We start from the raw sequence: 16,036 nt of genomic DNA on the forward strand, positions 1-16,036 counted from the left end.
GATAGGTTTGTGGGATTAGTCCCAAACTATAGATCTGCCTTGTTGTGATATTCATGATAGATCTATACTTATTGCTTGTTCTTGAGTAATTAACTAGAATATTGATCATAGGATTGCATACTCAAGCACCCTTGTTATCCCATCCTGACATATATCTATCATATTAGGACTGCTAGAGAGGGTTAACCGCCAATTTAGTATCTTAATAGGGCATATCATACTCGCACATAGGCCTGGCTAGAACCCGTCGATCGATGTCTTCAACTGACTATCGGTCGACGTAGGTAAAGGTGTATCGGTCGATGTCCCTATAGGACCATCGATCGACACTTTTTCGTTGTCAACATACTAACCGTTGAGACACGAGATCTAGTGAGTTAACCAGTGAAACATACGACAGCTGATCACTGAGTTAAGCGGTTGAGTTCTAACATATCATGCATGAAACAAATAGGTACCTATAGGAATTATAATCTCCAACACCTGAATAGAAACCCTAGATCTATCAACCATCCTTCCATCAAATTACTCCTTGCCAAGCTGAACAATTACCTTGTTCATCTTGTTTATTATTTTATTTATTACTTGCTTTATTTACTGCTTTAAAACCTATTAGCCTAGCTTAATCATATAACTATTAGATCTAATCGGTTTTCTAGCTCTTTGTGGATTCGATCCCTAAGTACTATAATTCGACCTCTTTTGATGAGAGTAACACTCTTTAGGGGAATTTGAGTGATATCAATGAACCTAGAAGCTCGTTCCTCCGGTGCTGGTATCCAAAGAATAGTGGAGGAGGAAAGAGAATATTTCCGCCGCCATTCTACCAGGTCATCTTCACTCACAGAAGAAGCAGGACCTATCGACGAAGGAGACGCATACGCATATGGAAGGGGGGGCTGCTAGGTCATACTTTGATCCCATTCCTGGATCAGGAAAGCTGTCGGCTCGAGAAACTGGAGAATCTACTCTTCTCTTCAAACCAGCCCTATTGGTCATCAAAGGTGTCGAAGATTCAGATCGTTTGGACATGGTCAATCGGTTCCTAATCGATAACTGGTGACCACAGTAAAATGAACAACTATGGACCTAGGAAATCAAGATGGCTAAGCTAGAAAGGCGTAAGCAAAGATGGAAGAGAAAAAGTACCTGAGTAGAACATATGGGAAAGCAAGGAGCGCAGAAATAGGGAAGAGAAAGCAGAGAATATATACGGGAAGAAGGGAAGCCGTTGAAAGTCTTCCCGAGGAAGTCGTACATCTCAGCAGATCTCGGACCGCGAAATTCGAAATTCAAAATTATTTCCTTTACGCAAAGAGAAGAAAATATGAGTCGAATATCTGATATTAAAGGAAGGAATCTTCCGAAAGCAGGAAAGGTCCCTTGATCTCTTCGTTTCTCCAGCTTGCGCGTGGTTCAAATTTCAGAGCTCCAGCCTCGTCATCTCCAGAAGATAAGAGAAACTACTACTAGACTCCGATCAAACACGAAGGAACCGATCCTCAACTGGGTTCAGAATGAATTCCGGCTTGAGTGGAACCAGGCTAGCAAGACCAATGAAACGGGGTCCTGCCTAAGGGGAGCCTGCTGAGAATGAGCAATCCCGGTTGACTTGAGTGCACAGGTTATTCCCCGACTTCGATGACGAAATCGAGAAATAAGGGGCAAACTGTTGGGGAAAAATACCCCGGTATCATTTCCTCCAGCTTCCAGGCAGTACCCAGACCCTCGGGTCTCCGATAAGGGAACGCTCCAGGTCCCTGCTAGAAGGAACCCCGAGTTCGGTCTCTGGAACCGAGCTCCATTACAAGAAATGGAAAACTTCCGATAAGGAGAACCTTCCATATTTTCGAATATGGAAGAGTTTTAACCTAATGGAACCGACTCCTAGACGACTATATAAGAGCTACTAACCCTAAAGCAAGGGATCGACCTCTCCAAGGCTTAGAGACTAGAAGTAGACTGCTAGAATTAGGGTTCTTACTCAATACCTTGTAATCTTACTTGTTCTATCTAATAAAATTCTCTGCAAGCCTATATTTCCATTATTTTCTCAAATCCCTACGAAATACATACAAACTCACTTAGTTGACCAGCCTATCCATTGTTCCGTGGTACTCTAAAAGAGCCTACACAAAAATCCCTTAACAAAACCTACGTCTGAGAAATTGAGAGTCTTCATGCATTCCATAGTCTATATCAATGCTTCACATTCAGCATGCAAAACCCATTAACTCTAAACCCTAAGTCTTAAATTAGTTAACCCAAAAGATATAAATATATATTTATCCTTTAAAAAAAATTATGTTGATCTATTTTGTGAAAATAAACCAAAAAGGATTATCTAAAAAAATTTATCTAAAATTAAATTGAGTGTAAAAGTTTATTGTATAAAAATGCTATATAATCAAAACCCTTAATGTACTTGAAAAGAAAGGGGAACTTTATTACTCGTAATGCCTAATTACGGCTATTTCATATTTGCATAACCAATTAATTTAACCGTTAATGAACCGTACGGTTGAGGTGTTTGCGAGAATTGTGAGTCAGTCTGGCTCCAAACTGATTTAAACTTTACCAAAACAAACCTAAAATATAATAAACTGACTTGGTTTACTCTGGTTTGGTTCAGTTAAACTCAAAACAATACAATAGTCGAACAGAAATAGGTTTCTTGCAAAGTGAGAGTATATAAAGGATCCGATGAAAGGGAGAGACAGAGTTGCGATCTATTCCTGAGTCGGCCTCATCAGTGCATTGTCATCCCTAGGGACAAAAAAGCAATCATAATCACAATTCTGAGAGTTGATGTAATCTAGAGATAAGGACATTACCAGAAAGTTGGTTGACCAAATTGTCATCACGATTCTGCGCAAGATTTTCACTTATTCCAGCATTGTACCTCCTGTTATCATCCTGAGAAACAACTGTGATTAGTACAGCATATATTTTCCAAATAAAAGGTGAGAAAAAAATGTAAATCAGTTTTACCCTTGTGATCTTGTTCTTTTGAGCATTCGCGGCATTGTTTTGTAAGAACATTTTCCAGCTGCCCACATTTCTTTCGCTGAAATTTAACCAGTAGACAGAGTCTTCATGGAGAGGGGATCTGTATCGAGAAAGTATGAATCGCCCAAATGGAGGGTTTTGATACATGACACACGTGGTACATTCAATCCCATAAACACGCCTTTGTCCAGTCACAACCCACGGATGACCAAGTATGTCGCTTTCGGACATGAATAACCATGACCTAGCTGTTTCTCTTTCCTCTCTGTTCATGTTGAACTCCTCCAAAAGCCAAGGGGGCTGCGTGAGAACCTCAGCACCAATCAACGGCACTCCACAGGCTTGGTTAAGTGCTTTTACCGTAAGTATCTTGAAAGACAGAAGATCTTGGTGCTGACGACTAACTCCATCAACAAAGAAAACTGAATGTGGATGATCTTCATCTGCTAAAGCAACCCACTCATGATCCACATTGCAAAAAGGCTGTGACCCTCTCAAGCAATCAAATAAATAGCACTGATGGAGAAATCGTTTTGTGAAAACTTGAACATCCATGCTTATCTGTGAGAAATAGAAAATATAAACGACATGGCAACTTGCAAGTTGTTCAGCAGAGAGAAGAGAATAAACTCAAACATTAAAATACAGAACCAAACTAATGAAACTGCAACGTTCTTCCAGCAACAGAAATACAGAATAGAGTCATACATATGAACTATAATAAACTCAGATACAGGACCAAACTAATGAAACAATTGTGTTCATGATCAGTCACATAACGAGAGATCAAACCTACACGTATAACCACCTATTCTTAACTCAGAACTAAACAAAAAAAAAAACTGCAGCGTTCTACTTAGAACCAAACAAACAGACTTAGCTACTCAGAAATTTTGAAAGAAAAATGAAGTTGTTCTTTAACTCAAAATACAGAATCAGACTCATATAAACTAATGAAACAATTGTGTTCATGATCACAAACCTATACGTATATAACCTATTCCTAACTCAGAACTAAACTAAAAAGGCTGCAGCTTTCTTCTTAGTTCAAAAGCAAAAGACTTAACTAAAACTCAGAAATTTTGAAAGGCAAAACGAAATTGCAGCGTTCTTTTGCGAAACCAGAAGGAGCTTGCTTGTACGTAAACACAAAATTCCAGTCTTGAGAATCAGCAAAGATTAAGAGAATAAACCTAAAGAAACTGTAGATTATATCGTACGTAGCAAGGTTCAGCAAGAAAGCTATCAAATCCAGCAACCTAGAGCCATGAATGTCGAACGTTTATCGAAGAAACGAGATTTACCTCACTTGATCCTTAAGGCTCTGAAGTCGTGAGAAAGACGACGGTTGGAGTTTCCGGTTTCGTTCTCTTCAAGCTTCGATCGCCTGCGCCGTTGGCTTGCTCCGGGTGATCAGAGTGGACTCGACGGCAGGGTCTGTAACCCAGACGACGGCAACAGCTCCAGAGTCTTTCTTCGGTGTTTATGGCGAGGGGTGTCACTCCTAGTAAAACGAAATATTCATTAATTATATAAAAAGAAAGGAGATTACAGTATAGACCAGAACCGGTCGACGTTGACCAAAAGAAAAAGGTATTTGGTTTGTGCAAATTGGATTTATTGGCTTAGGGTAATTGTATTGGTTGATTATGTTCACTTGTAGTATAAGCGAATCTATAGGACCCTAACGATCCATCCATATCTATAATTACTTAATTAGACTGACTTTTCATTTTTCTTTATTGCAATTTTTCCTTTAATGGGACCCCAAGTGAATGAATAAATGTTAATTTGGCTATGTAACCTTTGTTGTAAACAAATGTGAAGCAATTACGAAGAAACACAAGAACATTTAGAAAAAGCATACGAGTGAGACAATATTTTGTTTAGTGTAAGATCAACCTTTTTTAACATGTGGAACTTGACCAAAAAACACTCTCTAACGTATAAAATGCAACCTACAACATTAGTGCTACAAATTAGGATATTAACCAAATATCGTTTACCACAAAAAATACACGACACAAATAGCAGTTTCCATTCCAAAATGCAAACACAACCATAAACATAACATTTCTTCACTACGCTCCTCACTTTTTCATAGTTTTTCTTGCAACCATTCGCTTCCAAAAAGACATTCACAACATAAAAGTTCCCGTGAAACCTTGAAAGGAACCACCAGTCATCCCAAGAAGATAAATGTAAGCATTAGAAATTCTTTAAGTTCATTTCCGTCAGGTATGTGTAAAAACAAAAAACAGAGTTTTAAACATAAACTAAAACGAGAAAACCAAAAACGTAGTTGGTCTTAACTAGTACTCTATTTATCTTGTGTTTATTGAGAATGGAAGGTCTTATATATAGAGCATGTGCAATCCATAGTCATTATTCAATGGTCAGTGGATATACAACTACTATAGACCGTTTTAAACGAAACACACGAGCTTTTTAGATTCAGAATCATCGGCCTTTCCTGCTCTTCTTGACTGTAGCACAATCCGGACAGTACCATTTTCCCTTGGGTTGATCTTTCAGCCCCACGCAACCAAAATGGAACCACTCAATCTTACACTGTAAATGAAGTTTTCATTCATCAGTCGTCTCACAATATAAAAATGAGATGCATTATTAGTTTAAAGAAACTTTTTACCTCATTGTTATCGCATGCAATCATCTCGCCGTAGCTAACTTGGTTGCAGATGCAGTAAGTTGGTTCGTTGGGATCCACAGGTAGATCCAAATCCATACCAGTAGAAGTCATACCTGTTGATGCTGATGCTACTGCTGCTGTTGACGCTGCAGTTGCTAGCCTTGTCCTGCCACAACATTAAATGGATGGTTTCATCAGACCTAAGCTCCTTTTGCTAAGGTTTAGGCAATGTAATAAGATTAAATAACCTACTTCTTTCGTCCTCCTCTTCTACCTTCACCTGCCTTCCCGGCTTCCCCGCTGTTCTCAAGGTTTGATGCAGAAGCATTTTCCTTCTCTGATAGAAAGCACATCTTATGTTAATTACCGAATAAGATAAGACAGAGGCTCAAGCTTAAAAACTAAAATTAAACATAAGAAGAAACAGCAAACGCAAAAAAAAAAAAAAGACCTCGGCGCATCTGCTCATTGGATTTTTTCATGTACTGGTCAAGTTGCTGAACATGCATATCCACCTGAAGCAATACATCATCTGAAAAATAATCGACTTTATTGAATAATCTAACTGCAAACTTAAGCTACACAAGTTCCGAGCTCAGACAGACACCATAACAGTGAAGTAGTATCATCTTAAGAAGACAAGGGATGAGAGAAATTTGAGAAGAAGCATATTACCAGATCATAAGCCTGCATAGCCAAAGCGACCTTCTCATCAGCAATCCTGACGCTGTGCTTCTGTTCATCAATTGCTTCCTCTGAGAAGTGTGCATTGGGTGTAACATTTGCGGTTCTGCCTCTTCTTATATCCTCTATCTCCTTTTCACACCGTTGCTCGTTCTGTCTTTGATTCTCTACAAAGATTAAAGTCACCTTGCAGAGCATGATTTTCAAGAAGCATGTAAAAGATACAAATTGGGTTGTTATGTTACCTTGCAAACTTTTATCCAAATCACGGAGGAGTGCATATTTCTTCTGCAATACATGAGCCAACGACACTAGATCTACACAGAGATATATCATTAAGAACAAGTTGCTTAGTACTGATTCTTCAAAAAAATTTACAATTTCAGTTAAATTCAATATGCACATCATTCGATTAACCGACGTTAATGCCATTTTAGCTTATCATCACTTTCGAAACCAACTCAAGAACAAGAAATCAATCATTCCAATTCTCCCAAAGTTATCGAAAATCGCATTGCTAACGTAACAGGGAGAATCAAATTTCACAAACTAATTGAATAATGAAAGGGGAATCGAGAAGAAAGATTGCTTACTAGATTCAAATTCGTCGGCGAATGACATTTGGGTATTTAGGGTTTCACAAGATTGCATATGTTTGGAGAAGATATTATTATTATTCGCTCGCAACACTCTCTTTAAATTGTTTTTTTTTATATCAAATTTTCATTTTTTTATATTAAAACAAACTATAGTTTTTTTTTCTTTTTGAACACAAAACAAGCTATAGTATATAATTGGACTTTGGTAATGTTTTGCTTTCTTTTCTCATTTTCTTGCACTGAACCACGACTCATTCAACCTAAACCAACAAAATTAAGCTACAACTAATTTAAACTGACAAAGAATTTGGTACCAACTAAACTAAAGAGGGAGGGAGCCCGCAATGTATAATATGATTACGTCTTGTTTAGGATTTCAGAAACTTTTTTTGGCCCAAAGATAACAAAACTATTATAAAGAACTCAATTCAACAACTACACTAACTCATAAAAACGCAACAACTTCACAATCACCACCTCTCTATTTAAACAAACCATTGCACACACATCTCACATATTCATCAAACAAAATCTTTAATCAGTTAAAAATCTTCTTCCAGCAACACAAAGAAAAACAGAGAAACAGCATTCTCTTCTCCATGATGATGATCAAGCAATCACCATTCTTTCTTTTAGCAGCAATCTTCTTGCTCACACTTGCTGTTTTCGCAGCAGCACTTGAACCTCCACCTGAAGACCCCATTTTCGAGCTCTACATGCACGATATACTTGGAGGAAGCAGCCCCACGGCGAGACCCATCACAGGTTTGCTCGGCAACATTTACAACGGTCAAGTTCCTTTTGCTAAGCAGATTGGTTTCACCCCTCCCGAAAACGGTATAGCCATACCCAATGCTAACGGCGCCCTCCCCACCGTTAACGGTATAAACGGTGTGCCTCTCGGGACAGGCTTGTCCGGTACATCTTACTCTGGTCAGAACCTGAACGGGATTCAGACCCAGCTGGGTCCTGATGGTCTGAGTCTCGGGTTTGGCACTATCACTGTCATCGATGACATACTCACATCTGGTCCTGACTTGGGTTCGCAGCCTCTTGGTAAGGCTCAAGGAGTTTACGTTGCAAGTTCTGGAGATGGAAGCACACAGATGATGGCTTTCACGGCTATGCTCGAAGGTGGAGAGTACAACGACAACCTCAACTTCTATGGAATTTACAGGATCGGAAGCGCCATGTCGCATCTGTCAGTGACTGGCGGAACAGGTAGGTTCAAGAACGCTTGTGGCTTTGCCGAGGTCAGGCCTTTGATTCCATCGGGTCAGCACCAAGTGGATGGTGCAGAGTCTTTACTAAGGATCATTGTCCATCTAAAGTACTAAGAGATTTAAAATGTATACATGAGTTTATGCGTGAATGTTCTTTTTGTTATGTGTAACACTTATTGATTGAAAGCAAAACACAAAGTCTTGTTGTACATCAACCCAACCTGGTGATTCTCACACGGCTAAGCACAGTGGTTTCATCTAAACCGTAAAGAGAATCAATCAAATGCATTCTCAAAGAAGCTGGACCGTTCGCCAACTCTTCACCCAACTCACCTGCGATGCCAAAGACAGACATAGCGGAAACAGTAGCTTCCAGTGGATGCAACGGATCGACAGCAAGAAACGCAGCAACCAGACCAGCTAGAGAACACCCAGTCGCAGTGATCTTCTGCATCATCTTTGTCCCGTTGTGGACACCAACAACCCGTTTCCCATCCGTAACGATATCAACAGCTCCTGAAACTGCAACAACAGCACCACTAGACAAAGCTAATGACTTGGCAGCTTCTACGGCCTCTGTAGATTCATGAGAGCTATCCGCACCCTAACAAGACAACAACTCTTAGATTTGTAAAGTTAACTACAATGATCCAATTCAATTCAATTTCAGTCCTCAAAACCTTAGTCTGACACTGTGAAGCAGAGCCCGAGAGAGCAATGATCTCAGAACCGTTTCCTTTGATCACGCTAGGTTTAAGCTCAACGAGCTCCAAGCACGCCTTCAACCGGAAACCGGAGCAACTCACGGCGGCGGGATCGAGAACCCATGGCTTTCCGAGCTGAGAAGCGAGTTCGGCAGCGGCTTTCATGGAGGGGAGCCAGTCAGGCGTAAGCGTGCCGACGTTGACGCAGAGCGCGTGAATATGAGGTGTGAAATCGGGAACCTCAGCGACGGAATGAACCATCGCCGGTGATGCGCCGGCGGATAAAAGCGTGTTGGCCACGAGATCCATTGAGACCAAGTTGGTGATGCACTGAACCAGCGGCGATTGTCGCCGGACGGACGTGAGGTGCGTCCACACGCCGGAGCTCCATTCTTTTGATTCCATTCTGCTTACTTAACCAATCGTCAATCACGATTCAATTATATATCAGAAACACGGTTTGGTTTTAATTTCATAAAGCCGAGAATTTTTATACCGGTTCAGACCCAACCAAATAATGCAATTGAACCGGGTCCTTACATACAAAATAAAAACACCAACTCTTGCAGAAGACTTATACTCGAACACAGCTTCATGAACGACTTCTATTTAGAGTTCGAGCTTCACTGAAACTACATCTTTACTAAATAAAAGCAGCTAAATTGAAGAAAACAAATCTTCACCAGTTGCAAATCCTTCATTATGTGCTTGCTTGTTTGCTCATTGTTGATTACTATCTACGATATATCTACTCATATCTAAACCACACCACCAACAACAAACTGAGCAAATATCCGACAGTGAGATACGTGCGTTGGTAGCATTCTTCCCATGAAAGACCTTCGTTTTTGGAACAAACCACTCGAAGGTGATATGAGCTCTTTCTAGGATATACCCAAACCAGAGGCAAGCCTTTGTGCTTCAAAGGGATCATGGAATTAATATGCACGAGCTTGGCCTCGAAACTCTTTCGGTCAATGCCAGTCTCCACGGACCCGTATGTTGCTTGGACAGTGTGGGACTAAAAGAAGAGAACTCATAAAAGAAAATATTTACGCAGCAACAAAACCACAATATATGCAACTCTATAATTTCTTCAAAGATTATAAGAAATCGTATGCAATAAATCGTAACTACAAAGGGTAAGCAATTCAATATTTCAATTGAGTTTCAGACGATTTATAACCATACCAAAGGAACACAACCAAAAGAAACAAATCAAAGAGTTGTGTAATAATAAAACCAGGAACAACATAAATATTACGAAATCAAAACTAGGAAACCAAACATCAAAATCGATTCAAGAGAGTAAAAGGAACATTATTCTCTTACTTAACTCTTTTGTTCAATTTGTCTTCCCATAAGCAACCATTCTGTTAGGAGGAAGCTTCTTCTCAGCCTCACGTCTTCTTCTCTTCGCCTTCCTCGACAGTTTGCTTGTCTCAGCCTCGCCTTCCTCATCTGCTATCGGTGCTGCTGGCTTCTTCTCCGTAACAACAACATCTCGCTTCTCTTCACGATCCCTCTTCTTGCTCTTCTTCTTGCTCCTCTTCTCATCAGGATCATCAATCCTCTCCAGCAACTCACTGAACTTGTGTTTCTGCACCTTGAGTTTGTACTTGTTCACCTCCCAGTCCTTTTCCATGTACGGAGCCATCTTCTTCAATGGTACGTACTGGTTCAGCTCTGTGTCGTCCAAGAAGAGTATCTCTTCCTTCTCCAGCCCGTAGCTGTTTGGTTGTACTTTAGCAAACTTAAACCTTGTCTTCAAATCTCCAATTGTGTCCTCATAGTCTAGCTTGTAGTACTCCTCCATCAAAGTTTCCTGGGCTCTTTTCACAAGAGATGCTTTTCTCTTTCTCTTCCTCTTACCCTCTCTCTCTTCTTCCTCATCCACTTCTTCTTCTTCTTCCTCTTCAGGTTCTTCATCATCCTCCTTTTGCTTCAAAACCTTTTCTCTGGTGGCAGTAAACCCATCCCCACTTTGAATTACATCCCAATTCTTTGGGAGTCCAAGAAGTTCATCTTCCTTGTCAAAGTCAGGCTTCTCATCATCATCATCATCATCACTATGCAACTCAGAGTCCTCAGCACCGTAGTAGTTGTCATCAAAAGCAGCTTTCATCATCTTATCATACTCTACGGGGTCAAACTCATCTTCCAGGCCTCGTGCATCTAAAGGAAACTCTTCCCCTTGCTTAAAACCAGCAATAGAAAGAACCTTGTTCATCTTCTCCTCAATCTCCTTCTTCTTGACATTCTTGAGCCGCTTAAGCTCTTCTTGCCTCTCAATCTCAGCAATTTTCTTCCTATCGACCTTGTTCTCCCTCTGTTTTTTCCTCGGGTTATCCTTCTTCCTCACGGAATCTTCAACGATCCTAGACTGACCCATAACAATCCCACCTGCTGCATTCGTCTCCTCATGACGATACTTGGTCTCAAACTCCTCTTGCTCAATAACCAATTCCTCGTCATCTGAGATCTGCTTAAGCTCTGCTTCATCAATCACTTGGGTTTTGCCTTTTCCATCTTTATCCTTCCACATCTGCTTCAGCAAGTAATCTCTCAAGAACTTGTCGCCCTCACCAAGCTCAGACACTTTACCGAAGTACTCATCAGCCATCTCCTTAAGCTCCTCATCTTCTTCCTCCTCTGCAGAATCATCATCTCCTTCCTTGACTCTCAAGAGATCCTCATCATCACCATCATCGCTCTCCTCCCCTCCAGCCTCCAGAGCATCAGACACAGCTCGCCTCAGCTCCTCCTGCTGCTCGCCGTAACTCTGAACCCTGCTACTCCTCCCTTCATCTTCCTCATCAGCATCTGGACCGTCCTCGAGCAAATGCTGCGCCTGAACATCTTTGAGGTGCATCACCTTCGTTTTCTTCTTCTTTTCGTCCTTCTTCTTCTTCTTACGATCCTTCTTCTCAGCATCATCGATCTGTCCTGTAGCTATAAACCCAGGGTCATGCTCCTTTAACTTATTTAAAGATTTGATCCACGTGGAGACTTCATCAACTCCGATCTCCTCCTCTGGGTCAGAAACGTCTTCGGATTCTTCGGCTTCTTCTTCGTCCTCGACGATTTCACCTTCCGCCACCGCTTTGGCGTATCGCCTTCTATCCTCGCGCTCTCTGTTGAATTCCAACCTACGGCTGTATTCGTCGTCGACCTCGAGCTCAATGGGGCCTTTGTTCTCAGGAATGTCACCGCCGAACACTTTGGAAGGCATCTTCTTCGTTCGCTGGTGGAGTCGGCTGCTGTCTGCTAGGGTTTTTTCTTTCAATCTTAGTGGTGGTCGATTAGTTGCACGCGTTTTATTTTATATAGCACTACACCAGACCGGTTTGATTGAACCAGATCATTATTTTGTAATGCTGTTGTAATTCTACGATTGAACCGGGTTATTATTTGATAAGATTATTTAAGACCAGTCGGTACAAGTTTCCTTGTGTATACGGCTAGGTGCAATTTCCCCCACAAAAAAAAGCTTACATAAATTTTGGTTCGGTTTAAGTTTCCATTTGTGTGATAACAAAATTACGATGGGTTTAACGAGACTAACACGAAAATCCAAATGCATTCGAAAAACTATACAAAAACTAGCCATTCTCCCTTTTGGCTCTCTACTGAGTTGTCACACTCTTCGCTAGATTCCTCGGCTGGTCAACATTGTGTCCTCTCAGAACAGTCAGATGATACGCCAATAACTGCCCCAACCAAAACAAACATAAATTATTAACAGAAGAGAAGATATATACTATATATTAAGATCAGATCGGTGGTGTAATGTACGAAGAGTTTAGAATTTTTACCTGTAATGGCACTATATTAACAACAGGCTGTAAACAATCTTCCACTTGCGGAACCTCTATTGCTCTACAAGATCCACTCGAGCTCACAGACGCAGCATCGCCTTTTGAGCACATCACTATCAGTCTCCCTTTGCGTGCGTGTAGTTGCTGGATCACAGATTGTTGTTTGCTGAAACAAGCGTCCCGAGTGGCGATCACAGCGATGGGTAGATTCTCATCAACTAAAGCTAAAGGCCCGTGTTTCATTTCTCCTGCAAGTATTCCTTCACTGTGCATAAGTGATACTTCTTTTACTTTCAGTGCTCCTTCTAGTGCTGTTGCGTAGTTGTATCCTCTTCCAAACACAAGCAGTGACTGCTCCTCTATCAACAGTTGCGCTAGATCCTTCATTTCCTCATCTAGCTTTAGTACTTCCCTAATCTTATCTGGATTCAAACATGAAAAAAAAAACAAATTGCTTAAAAACAAACAGTCTTAAGAAGAAGCACCTGTGATAACTTGACTCAAACTTACTCGGTAAGTCAAGTAGCCCATCAATTATAGCTTCCCGTCTAGTTTGGCTGGAGATTGTGTCACTTCCAATCGCTAGAGCCAGCATTACCATCACCACGATCTGACTTGTGTATGCCTGGGGAAACATACGCTGTCTTAAGCTTCAAATCTTGAAAGATATATTCAGATACTCACGAAAGTTACCTTTGTACTTGCCACACCGATCTCAGCTCCTGCGTTAATATGGACACCACAGTCTGTTTTTCTAGCTATGGAGCTCCCAACTGTGTTAGTTATCCCGACACACAAGGCACCGTTTTCGCGAGCATAATCCAAAGCAAGTAAAGTATCTGCTGTTTCACCAGACTGACTCACAAACACCGCCGTGTCCTCTCTGTATATGGGACCTTGCCGGTCCCAGAGATCACTAGCAATCTCCATGCTGACTGGTATACCTATGGAAAGACTTTCAGTTAGAAAAGCCAATTAAAATCAAGACAAGACATGATTATAGTTACCAGAGAGTTCTTCCAAGATAGGTCTTGATGCAAGAGCGGCGTTGTAACTTGTCCCACACCCGATGAAAACTATACGGCGGCTGCGTCTTATGGTCTTGAGGTGATCCTTCAACCCACCTAGGAGGACTGTTTTCGGTTTGCTTGAACCACCGCGTATAAGCCTGCCTCTCATTGTAGTAGTTAGAGATTCCGGCTGTTCGTGTATTTCTTTTTGCATGTAATGATCATACTTGCCCTTGTTTATTTGCTCAACCTCCATCTCTAAAACAGATAACGCACGTTCCACTGAAGCAGGTCTAGATGAACCATTACGCCTTTCAAACTTAAGTATGTCAACGCCTCCATCCTGTTGATAAAAGGGCAAGTGGTGAGCACATATCAAAAGAGCTTCCATAATAAAAGGTAACTACTGAAGGACAAAACTCCAAATTGGAACCAATATTAATAACATGTGTCATAATATTTATTACATGTTTCAGTTGCTACTTAGTGATGATCAGTCAATCAGACTCGTTATTCATATGCTAGAACTGAACATTCATACCTGATGTTAGCAACACACTGAGAATAACAATAATGAGTTATACCTTGAGATGAACAACTTCTTCATCTTCAATCACTAAAACTTTCTTTGTATGCTCAACAAGAGCGTGGGGATCACTTGATAAGAAAAATTCCTTAGGATGGTCATTCTTGGAAAGAAAGTGGGCATCCTTGAAAACATGAGTGTTGCTCTTGTCTTGGTCTAGCTCCTACGAAATCATGCAAAAAATGAGGTAGGTATACTGCAGTTTCTTACAAGCTGAGTGGAAAAGATAAAGCTAGCATCATGATCCATGTGGAATCCTAAATATGCATAACCAGGAGAGATATGAAATATTATATAATCCATGTTAAAAGAAGCAATATCCATAAGTATCTATCTATCTCCCTTTCATATAAGATTTATTCTTCTGCCCTAGGAACTGTTCAGAGGTAGATGAGAGTTACTTACTTTAACGCCTAAAAGCAAGGGACTTCCACGCTTGCAGGCAACTAACTCGTTAGGATAACGCCAGCTTTTGAAAATAAGAGCATAAGCACCCTCGAGATGTCTCATCACTTCAAAGACAACTTCACAGAAACTTACGGTCTGCTCACCTACACGTCACAAGTAAATAGTCGCAATCATCTCACAAGCAATGGATCTACAACGCATAAGGTAGTCAGAGCAAAAGGATATAATACCTTCTTCATTAGCTTTGTCAAAAACAAATTTAGCAAGCTTGGGAATGACTTCGGTGTCTGTATCGGATTCAAAAGTAAATCCATGCCTGACTAACGTCTCTTTCAGTACCTGACGCAAAGAACAATAAAGAATCATAAGAGCATACCAAAAAGGAGTAAACGAAGAAGAAGGAGAAGGAGAAGAGACCTCATAGTTAGTGATAACTCCATTGTGAACAACCAGAAAATCATCACCAGGACCAGAGGACTGAGGATGACTGTTCCTGGGAGCTGGCTCACCATGAGTAGCCCACCTCGTGTGTGCAATCCCCGCGTGAAAATAGAAAACCTCCTCCAAGTTCAATTCTGTATTCGTAATCTCTGCAAATCAAAAGCCGCCACGGATCACAAGGAAGAAAAGCTTCGGATTTGAAATGTAAATCGAAGATCCAGAGAGAGAGAGAAGAGTGAAACCTTCGTTGACGGAATTGACGAGTGATTCGATGTTGCCAGCCTGACGAAACACGAGCGGAGGAGAAGAGAGAGAAGAAGAATCGATGGCGATGCCTGCGGAATCGTAGCCGCGGTACTCGAGACGACGGAGGCCATTGAACAGAACGTCGAGAATGTAGCGTCTCTCTTTGTTCGCGTGGAAATTCAGATACGCGAATATTCCACACATTCTTCTTCTTCTTCTTCGAAAATGTTTCAGAATGAGAGGGAAGACGAAGAAGAAAGAATGGTTCTGTTGTTGTAATTGCGATGCGCAAGTTTGGTTATTTTTGTCTATTTGACTTCTGTCAGGAACTATGACGTGGCCGTAGATGATTGGGTAGAGGGCGCCCTTGTCTAGACCTTGCGCGTGGGGACTGGTGGTGCGCCGCTGGTCACGTGGGATTTTTAGTTCACTACTTCTTTTTAGTTGTTGGTCCATGTGAAATTCTCCTCTTTTTTTTTTTTTTTTTTTTGTCAACTTATGTTTCATTTCATAGCCCAAACAGGCAAAGTGTACAAGTGGAAATTAGAATTATAGCCCACTACAACTGAAATAAAGCCCAAACCCCATCTCAAAATAAAGATAAGATCAAACTCAAAAGCTAGCACGTGTACAGACATGCAAATCCCCGTACCCTTTG

At 41.0% G+C, this 16,036-nt stretch overlaps 6 protein-coding genes across 6 annotated transcripts; 1 reads left to right on the forward strand and 5 right to left on the reverse strand.

Moving 5' to 3' along the window:
* Positions 1-2,552: 2,552 nt before the first annotated feature.
* Positions 2,553-4,977, reverse strand: LOC103828663. Its single transcript, XM_009104289.3, has 4 exons — positions 4,314-4,977; positions 2,992-3,570; positions 2,835-2,916; positions 2,553-2,766 (listed from the first exon to the last, which is right to left on the reverse strand). Exons 2-4 carry the CDS (start codon positions 3,562-3,564, stop codon positions 2,750-2,752), a joined length of 672 nt encoding a protein of 223 aa, XP_009102537.1. The 5' UTR covers positions 3,565-3,570; positions 4,314-4,977; the 3' UTR covers positions 2,553-2,749.
* A 275-nt stretch (positions 4,978-5,252) lies between these two features.
* LOC103828665 (PHD finger protein ING1) lies at positions 5,253-7,132 on the reverse strand. The gene is made up of 7 exons (XM_009104290.3): positions 6,937-7,132; positions 6,589-6,660; positions 6,335-6,510; positions 6,111-6,174; positions 5,912-5,996; positions 5,660-5,825; positions 5,253-5,580 (listed from the first exon to the last, which is right to left on the reverse strand). Exons 1-7 carry the CDS (start codon positions 6,992-6,994, stop codon positions 5,470-5,472), a joined length of 732 nt encoding a protein of 243 aa, XP_009102538.1. The 5' UTR covers positions 6,995-7,132; the 3' UTR covers positions 5,253-5,469.
* Positions 7,133-7,153: 21 nt separating this feature from the next.
* Positions 7,154-8,329, forward strand: LOC103828667 (dirigent protein 16). The gene has a single exon (XM_009104292.3). The coding sequence runs from the start codon at positions 7,542-7,544 to the stop codon at positions 8,277-8,279; it is 738 nt and encodes a 245-aa protein (XP_009102540.1). The 5' UTR covers positions 7,154-7,541; the 3' UTR covers positions 8,280-8,329.
* LOC103828666 (hydroxyethylthiazole kinase) lies at positions 8,260-9,301 on the reverse strand. Its single transcript, XM_009104291.3, has 2 exons — positions 8,846-9,301; positions 8,260-8,769 (listed from the first exon to the last, which is right to left on the reverse strand). The coding sequence occupies exons 1-2, from the start codon at positions 9,272-9,274 to the stop codon at positions 8,377-8,379; spliced, it is 822 nt and encodes a 273-aa protein (XP_009102539.1). The 5' UTR covers positions 9,275-9,301; the 3' UTR covers positions 8,260-8,376.
* A 693-nt stretch (positions 9,302-9,994) lies between these two features.
* LOC103828668 (protein KRI1 homolog) lies at positions 9,995-12,179 on the reverse strand. The gene has a single exon (XM_009104294.3). It carries the CDS (start codon positions 12,099-12,101, stop codon positions 10,215-10,217), a length of 1,887 nt encoding a protein of 628 aa, XP_009102542.1. The 5' UTR covers positions 12,102-12,179; the 3' UTR covers positions 9,995-10,214.
* Positions 12,180-12,331: 152 nt separating this feature from the next.
* Positions 12,332-15,923, reverse strand: LOC103828669 (glutamine--fructose-6-phosphate aminotransferase [isomerizing] 2). Its single transcript, XM_009104295.3, has 10 exons — positions 15,375-15,923; positions 15,109-15,281; positions 14,922-15,030; positions 14,689-14,834; positions 14,282-14,446; positions 13,695-14,040; positions 13,381-13,631; positions 13,198-13,312; positions 12,685-13,109; positions 12,332-12,579 (listed from the first exon to the last, which is right to left on the reverse strand). Exons 1-10 carry the CDS (start codon positions 15,883-15,885, stop codon positions 12,496-12,498), a joined length of 2,325 nt encoding a protein of 774 aa, XP_009102543.3. The 5' UTR covers positions 15,886-15,923; the 3' UTR covers positions 12,332-12,495.
* Positions 15,924-16,036: the final 113 nt, after the last annotated feature.

The sequence above is a fragment of the Brassica rapa genome, chromosome A07, assembly GCF_000309985.2.
Source record: "Brassica rapa cultivar Chiifu-401-42 chromosome A07, CAAS_Brap_v3.01, whole genome shotgun sequence".
Taxonomy (NCBI): domain Eukaryota; kingdom Viridiplantae; phylum Streptophyta; class Magnoliopsida; order Brassicales; family Brassicaceae; genus Brassica; species Brassica rapa.

What these genes read in the sequence shown, in the direction of transcription:
- LOC103828665 (XM_009104290.3), bottom strand. Translation starts at nt 6,994, where the DNA reads ATGCAATCTTGTGAAACCCTAAATACCCAAATGTCATTCGCCGACGAA. An exon ending in TTTGGATAAAAGTTTGCAAG is followed by an intron (nt 6,511 to 6,588) that starts GTAACATAACAA and finishes TAATCTTTGTAG; the next exon opens with AGAATCAAAGACAGAACGAG. An exon ending in AGAAGAGGAGGACGAAAGAA is followed by an intron (nt 5,826 to 5,911) that starts GTAGGTTATTTA and finishes ATGTTGTGGCAG; the next exon opens with GACAAGGCTAGCAACTGCAG.
- LOC103828669 (XM_009104295.3), bottom strand. Translation starts at nt 15,885, where the DNA reads ATGAAACATAAGTTGACAAAAAAAAAAAAAAAAAAAAGAGGAGAATTT. An exon ending in AAGAAGTTGTTCATCTCAAG is followed by an intron (nt 14,041 to 14,281) that starts GTATAACTCATT and finishes TTTTATCAACAG; the next exon opens with GATGGAGGCGTTGACATACT. An exon ending in TGGGCTACTTGACTTACCGA is followed by an intron (nt 13,110 to 13,197) that starts GTAAGTTTGAGT and finishes GTTTGAATCCAG; the next exon opens with ATAAGATTAGGGAAGTACTA.
- LOC103828668 (XM_009104294.3), bottom strand. Translation starts at nt 12,101, where the DNA reads ATGCCTTCCAAAGTGTTCGGCGGTGACATTCCTGAGAACAAAGGCCCC.
- LOC103828666 (XM_009104291.3), bottom strand. Translation starts at nt 9,274, where the DNA reads ATGGAATCAAAAGAATGGAGCTCCGGCGTGTGGACGCACCTCACGTCC. An exon ending in CTTCACAGTGTCAGACTAAG is followed by an intron (nt 8,770 to 8,845) that starts GTTTTGAGGACT and finishes TTGTCTTGTTAG; the next exon opens with GGTGCGGATAGCTCTCATGA.
- LOC103828667 (XM_009104292.3), top strand. Translation starts at nt 7,542, where the DNA reads ATGATGATGATCAAGCAATCACCATTCTTTCTTTTAGCAGCAATCTTC.
- LOC103828663 (XM_009104289.3), bottom strand. Translation starts at nt 3,564, where the DNA reads ATGGATGTTCAAGTTTTCACAAAACGATTTCTCCATCAGTGCTATTTA. An exon ending in AAAAGAACAAGATCACAAGG is followed by an intron (nt 2,917 to 2,991) that starts GTAAAACTGATT and finishes GTTGTTTCTCAG; the next exon opens with GATGATAACAGGAGGTACAA.